At 51.6% G+C, this 7,653-nt stretch overlaps 1 protein-coding gene across 2 annotated transcripts in view; it reads right to left on the reverse strand.

The window, feature by feature from the left end:
* The window catches only part of GOLPH3 (golgi phosphoprotein 3), a 54,628-nt gene extending 48,931 nt beyond the window's left edge, over nt 1–5,697 (reverse strand). Inside the window, exon 1 of one of the 2 annotated variants that reach the window (XM_090037900.1) lies at nt 5,282–5,697. In XM_090037900.1, the coding sequence (XP_089894026.1) occupies nt 5,282–5,500 (219 nt within the window). In that variant the 5' untranslated portion in view covers nt 5,501–5,697. The remainder of the gene's footprint in view (nt 1–5,281) is intronic. The other variant, XM_090037898.1, reaches the window with a different exon arrangement.
* Nucleotides 5,698–7,653: the final 1,956 nt, after the last annotated feature.

Raw genomic sequence — 7,653 nt, forward strand, 5'->3', positions numbered from 1 at the left:
CCCACATCCCCTGGATGAGCCACGGCTGTACTGCACCTGCCCTAACCCAGCAAGGCGTGCCCCAGCCCTACTCCAGTCCCATGCCCTCCCTCATCACGAGAGCCTTGATCTGCCCCCAAGCCCCTTCCCTCCTCCCTCCCCTTCCACCACACCAGACTTACCAGTTAGGAGGCAGCTGTTAAGTAACCCCAAATCCACATTTTCTGTGATTTAAAATTAAACACTACTAATATATGTGGTTTCATTTTCATCACTGAAAAATGTGGATTTGGGGTTACTTTGTTTTAACCAGAAATTGGGGATTTTTTTTTATATTGGAGAAAAATCAGGATCCCTGGTTATTAGGGATCAACAGATAATACGTTTGGTGTTGTTGTTATATATACTGCACAGACTAAATACAATTACTTGAGACCAAGTAGTAAAATAATGCACTCTTTGTTTCTGCAGAGGAACAAGTTTCACCATACTAAGGATAGCCCAGGTTTTGTAGAATAAACTGTATAGTGTTTTCGTGAGCTGAACAACAATTAAGGGCTTTTTATTTTAATGATTTAAAAACAGTAACAGCAAAAAAACTAACAAAACAATGGACATATTCCATTGTCCACAAAAGCCCAATAGCTGTCATCGGACATTGTCTTCTGAATCTTAAAGCTATTGCTTAGTTAAAATGTGAATACTAAATCCCCAATTACCAATAACTTCTGCTTGCTAGGAATATACAGCCTTTATAAGAATATATTCCTACAATCTAATACGGAATTATTTTGTGTATAGTTGATTTTATACCACTGTAATAAACTGAAGAGAGTCTAACTACTTCAAATGATTTAAGTACTTTTCAGTACTAAAACTTGCTCCTGAAGTTTCCTGCCACTTTTTATGATTTCACAATCACACTTTACTACTCCTTAACATGTTTTTCTCTACCTTTCTTCTGGGAGAAAGGCCGTTAGAAACAATGGGGAAAAATCAAACATAACGTGAAACAAAATTGAAACCGGCTCTACCTACTGTACTTTCAAACTATAAAAAAATAAGTTAGTTGGAAAAGATTAATAACACCTAATTAACAATAAATATTTTTATCTGAGCAACAATAAGTACAAAGTTAAGCATCTTCCAAAATATTGTAGAAGTTTTCAGTGTTCCTTTGAAGTTTTTAAAGCAGTATGAAGACAAAAAGCTCCAAGTATTGTGGAGGCAAAGAGATACAAAATACCCCAAAACAAGCACACACAACTCCATCACAAACCTCAGTAACAGTGAAGTACCCCTTATCCATGTCCCCTACCTTAACTCATCTTTCTGTACGTCTTGCCCTATACGTGTAAGGTCTCTGACCAAGTACATTTTCTTGTCTGTAAAGTGCTATTAAGACAGGGGTAGGCAAACTACAGTCCACAAGTTGAATCTGGCCTGACAAGGGATTCTGTCCAGCCTGCTGAGAGTCCCTCAGTCCCACCCAGCCCAAGCACAGAGGGCAGCCTGGGCTGGGATGCCCAACAATGCCAGACACACCCACCAAGACAGTGGAGGCAGCTGCTGGCCTCCAAGTCAAAGCCCCAGCACCAAGGCAGCTGCTCCCACCCACCTGTCCCAGCAACTGTAGGGTGCACTGGTGCCCAGCACAGGCTGCAGGACAGGACCCATACCAGGCCCCTCAGGACAGGAGCCCAGCAGTGACCAGCTGCATTCATGGAGCTGCTGCTCCCTATTGCCCCTACTGTGCAGTCTCCAGTGCAGCCTCTGCCCGTCACTTGCCACCCAATGTGCCCCAGGCAGCCCTGCCCACTCTCGCCCTCCCCATGGCCTAGGCCCTCCACTGCTCCCTACGTTGGTGCAGGTCTGCCACTTCCTGAGCCCCAACCCACTGTCAAGCTCCCACTTCCACTCAGCCCCTCGCTGCCAACCCCGACTCCTTCTAGCAACATTTGAGTCTGCAAACGGTGCCCGCCTGCTCAGGTCTCTCTCCTGGCACTATTCGGACTGGGCTAGTGCTTGGCTCTGCACAATACCAGGGCCCATCCACAGCCCCATGCCAGCTGGGTCCCAGGACACAGCCATGATCCACTGCCCGCACACCCCTGCCCACAGAACTGGCGCCTGTTGCAGGAGTGTGCAGGCAGCAGATCATGGCTCTGCCTCGAGCCCCAGCCAGGATAGGGCTGAGGACAGATGGGGACCAGCAACAGGAATGGGACAGGTATGCGGGGCCAGGGCTGGGGTCCTGGGCTAAGCAGTGGCAGCTCATGAAACCCAAACAGTAAGCAGTGGCTTTGTGGCTGATGGGACTGGGCACTGGGAGCTGAAGGGCCCCAGAGAGAGCAGAACGCAAGGGGCTCCCGCCAGCTCTGCAGTCCTGGCAGGGGCTCAGCTCTTTCTGCAGACACCCCGACTCTCAGCGCAGAGCCCAGCATTAGCCCAGCCTGAATGGAGCCAGGAGAAAGACTGAAGCTGGCACCATTTGCAGCCCTGGGCATGGCTAGAAGGAGCCAGGGATGGCAAGAAAGGGCTGAGTGAGAGTGGAGCTTGGCAGCAGGTCAGGGCTTGGGAGCTGCTGCCAGGGCGGGGAGCAGCAGAAGGCCTGGCCCACAGGGAGGAAGAGCACAGCTGGGCAGGGCTGCGCAGGGGACACTGGGTAGCAAGTGCCAGGTGGGAGCCACACAATGGGAGACACACTGGAGATGACGTGAAGTAGGGGAGATAGGGAGCAGCAGGTCCGTGAATGTAGTTGGTCACTGCTGGGCTCCTGTCCCACAAAACCAGGGGTCACCATGGAAACTGGGTAGTCCCATGCAGTCAGGGCACCCGGCCAGGTGGGCAGGATGGGGCCACTTAGGGAGCTCTGGTGAGCTGCTGGGGGGTGGGAGAAAGAGGGGACTCTGACCTGGTCTGCAACAGGTTGTCTGTGTGGCCCAGGGGCCCAAATAATTGCCCACCTCTTTATTAAGATTTGTATTACTAGATTTAACATTAAATATAGGCCTAATCTAAATAATTTTTCTATAGAAAGTACTCAGATTTTGGGGTATATGCAGCCCTTAAGAATCATTTAACTAAACTAATGTGATGCATGCCAGTACAAACAGGATTTCAGAACCGATTTCAATTAATATTTTTTTTATATTCTGCGAACACTTAAAATATGGTAAGTGTTATCCACCTACAAAAGGAAGATACAGTTCCTACCATAAGAGTTTAAAGTCTAAGGCAGTGGTCTCCAAACTTTTTTGATCGCGTAGCTCTATCAGTAAAAAATTTGAGCACGCACCCCATATATATGTGTATATTTATATTTGTGCACCCCATCAGTAAACAATATTTGAGCACGCACCCCCAATACATGTATATTTATATAAATATAAATAGAAGTTCTAATATTTTCTTCCCGCACCCCAATGGATCGTCTTATGCACCCCCTGGGGTGCGTGCACCCCACTTTGGAGACCACTGGTCTAAGGAACCAACTCAGCAGACTGAAACACATGCTTAACCTTACTTGACTGAGACCACTTATGCCTGTAACATTAAGAGCATGTTTTTTTTAATGCTAAGAGCCAGGCCACAAGGCCCCAATACTTGTCAAGAGAGTGAACAGGTGAATCCACATGCAAGTGTGAAGGGTCTACTAATTTTATTGGGACTTCATGCAGATGCAAGTATCCATCCAAGGAGTCTGATGGCAAGAACAAGGCCTATCATAAGCCTACAAAAGCCTACAACAAGAAGTGGATACAGCAAACCCCACCCCCCAATATCTACCCAATTTCTACATACACGTTAAAGATAGAGTATCAACCATGCCAGCTGCTCCTCAACCTACTCACTATTAGTCTGTTACTTACTACAGTATAGCTAACTTAAATTAAGCCAAGCCAAACTCCTGCAAATCCAATCTCCCGTTGATCTTGCTCATGAATATGTATGATTTTGGGATGCTTTCCCACTCCAAACAAACACCCTACAGCACAGGTCAGGTCCCAGATCGTGGCACGTGACATTTTGCTTGGCATGCCAGCCCTCCAGCCTGCAGAGGAGCCACAAGGGGACCAACCCTTGTGGCAAATCAGCCCCAGCCCCTTCCCCACTGTTTGCCCTGAGGCCTGCATGCATCTGCTGCTGGCAACAAGCTGGACGGGGGCTCCAGGAACCCCAGTGCAGCTTCTTGCAGCCTCCTCACTGCCTGCTGCAAGAGCTTGGGCCCCATGGTGGGCAGCAGGGAGGCTGCAAACAGCTGCACCAGGGTCTACGCTGGCTCGTTGCTGGCAGCAGGTACACAGGCACCTCGGGCCAGACAGCGGGGAGGGAGCCATGCCTGTACTAGCACAAGAAGGATCAGGCCCCTTGCAGCTACCTTGACAATCCAGCCCAGCACCTTACAAGTACATATTGTGGGGGTTTTGGTACTCTGCCCAAAAACATTACTGCCTCCTGCCTTAGAGCCTGCTTTGGGTACCAAGCTCAAGAAACAGAGCGACCCTTTTCATTTCTAGACAGCATTAAAACTGCTGCCTGAAGGAAAGACCTGCACCACTGTTTAACACACATCCACCTAATCAAGGCCCCTCCAGGAGACTGGGTTTCCTGCAGGATGCGTGTCCCATATACCTACAGCCCTCCCTCTCAGGAGGGGGAAAAAATAAAGTATGAAAAGAAAGTGAAAAAAGAAAGGATAAAAAGACATTCACAGGCAGGCGATGGACACAGACCCTCTATCTTCAGCCCACCCCAATCAAATCTCAACCGTGGCAAACGAAATAATGAACAAACAAGCTGTCGGCGTGAGGACAGACTGGGACACGACTTAGCTGGGTGGCTGCATTTCGGACTTGAATCCCACTCAGAAGCCACCAGCTTTGTTTTCACTGCTTTTTCCACTAAAGGAAAAAAAACACCGGAGTCCAGAATACTGGGGGCGGGCGGAAAGAAATCTCAGGAGTAACCTGGGGAGAGCTCCTGGGGGTATGGGGTAAGTCTCAGGGGTAACCTGGTGGGGAACTCCTCGGGGGGTGGCGGGTAAACTCAGGGATAATTTGGGGGTCGGGGGGGATAATCTCAGGAGTAAAATGGGGGGGAGGGGGAATCTCAGGGGTAACCGGGGGACAGGTATAATCTCAGGGGTGCCGGGGGTGGGGGGCAATCCTTTGGGCTCCTCAGCAGCGATCCCGGGGCTCCCCCCGGTCCCGGCTGACCCCCGAGCCCTGGGCAGGACGGACCCCGGTGGCGCCCTGGGCCGTTTCCCGAGGACCCCCCGCCGGGCCGGGCCGCGCCGCACCTCTCGGTCCTTGAGGCCCAGCAGCAGCACCTCCTCCATGAGCGTGAGCCGCGTCTCCTTCGAGTCGCCCTTCTCGTCGTCGCCCGGCTCGTCCCGGCGGTCCTCGTCCTCGGCGCCCGGCCCGGCCCCGCGCTCCTTGTCGGCGGCGGCGGCGGCGCTGCGGGAGGCCTCGGTGCGGCGCTGCACCAGGCCCGAGCTGCGCTGGGTGAGCGAAGTCATGGCGGCGGCGGTGGCCGGGGGCGGCGGCCGGGAGCGAGCGCTGGGCAGCGGCAGGGCGCCGCGGCGGCTCCGCTACGGGCCCCGGGGCAGTGGCGGGCCGGGGGGACGCATGGAGGGCGCGGGCCGGGCCGGCTCCCCCTGTGGCGGCGCCTCGTTCAATATGGCGGCGCGGGCTGATGTCAGCGGAGGATGTGGCAGCGCGGCCGGGGGGGGCCGGAAAGGGCCGCGGCCGCAGGCGCGGGGCAGCCCCGGCAGGGGGAGAGCCCGGGGGTCGGGGCAGGCTCCCGCGGTGGCGGGGGGTGCCAGCCCTCAGCACGGCCCGCGAGTTAGACACCAGCCTGCAGGAGCTTGGGAGAGACGGGACCACAGCGCACCCATCCAAATACCTATGAAGTGCCCGACCCCCATATGTCCTCTTGAAGAGAAAAATAGGGGACATAAAGGCGTCGGGTTACACATCAATAGAGGACAGAGTAGCAGAAAACCAGGTTGTTTTCTGTGACAGCCACCCTAGACCGCGTGGGTCCCGCCCTGCATGGGGGTGGCAGGTTTGACCCACCCCTGAGTATTATCCAGCTGAGGGGAACATGGCGGAGGTAGGGCCTAGCGGAGAATGTCAAACAGTTTCTACTGACGCACGGGTGGGGTGACGCGTAGGGGTTGCACGGGGGTGCACGTGCACCCCCTGAGCGTGGTGGTCCACCCACGGCAAAAAGGCACCGCTAACACTGTCGGCAGCACCTGCGGGCGGTTGCTGTTTGCCACCCCCCTCGACACCGCCGCTGGCATCTGCAGGTGGTCACCAACCCCTGGTCCTGCTCCTGCTGCCAGGGCCATGAGTCATTTGTGCACTACTAGAAGCCTGTGTCACCTGTTGCTAATCTAAGCTCAAATAGGTGTTCAACCCTTGTGCAGAAATAATAAATATAACAACACAGGGTGCGCAGAGAGCTGGGCATAGCTCTTGTACTTCATCCAAAGACATATGCAAGTGCAGCTGCAAAAGGAGAGTGGGCCATTAAAATCTGCATGACATAGGCCATGGGATCTCTCTGAAGTAATTCCTGTTCAAAGTAAAGCCTATCTTTGTTAGACTCCCATCTGATCTTGATTTAAAAATGCCAGTGATAGCAAATCCGTCACAATTTGGTAGCTTACTTCAGTGGTTAATTACCATTAAAACTTTGCACCTTCATTTCTATTTTAATGTTGCATCGTTTCAGATTCCAACAAATGTTCTTGTTATACTTTATCACGTCCTCTGTTATCAAATTTCTGTTAAGGAAAAGTACTTAGCTCTTGCATTCCTCACATGGGTGCAATACAAATACCCCTTGGTATTTCCTTTTTTAAAAGTTAACCAGTTAAAGCTCCTTGACTCTGTGAGGTACTTTTCTTAATCTTTTAATTTCTATGATTATTTTCTGAGTGTTGCCTACCTTAAATTATAAAAGAATTATTATTCCCACAACAATGGCACCAGTGCCAAATACAGAAAGAATAGAACATCTCAACTCTTACTTGATTTTTCTCTTGTTTATACATTCAAGGATCACAGTAGCTCTTTTGGCCACTTTTTCCACGCTGGATGTTCATGTTCCAGCTAATTATCTACCAGCATGGATACAAGTTCTTTTCATAGTTTCATAGTTGGTAGGGTTGGAAGGGACCTGAGCAGATCATTTAGTCCAACCCCCCTGCCATGGGCAAGAAAGGATGCTGGGGTCAAATGACCCCAGCTAGGTGGCTGTCTAGCCTCCTTTTGAAGACCCTCAGGGTAGGGGCAAGCACCACTTCCCTTGGAAGCTGGTTCCAGCCCCTAGCTGCCCTGACTGTGAAGTAGCGCCTCCTAATATCTAGCCTGAATCTACTCTCCGTCAACTTATGGCTGTTATTCCTTGTTACTCCCAGTAGTGCTTGGGGGAACAGGGACTCTTCCGTTGCCTGCTGGTCCCCCTTGGCAAGTTTATAGGTGGTCATCAGATCCCCTCTCAGCCTTCTCTTGTGGAGGTTGAACAGATTCAGGTCTCGTAGCCTCTTCTCATAGGTCCTGCCCTGCTGGCCCCTGGTGATCATGAAAGTGGCCCTGCTCTGGACCCTCTCAATGCTGTCCACATCCCTCCTATAGTGCTGCACCCAGAACTGGATGCAGT

This window comes from Crocodylus siamensis, chromosome 3 (assembly GCF_052110815.1).
Source record: "Crocodylus siamensis isolate JL-2025a chromosome 3, ASM5211081v1, whole genome shotgun sequence".
NCBI classification, from domain to species: Eukaryota; Metazoa; Chordata; order Crocodylia; family Crocodylidae; genus Crocodylus; species Crocodylus siamensis.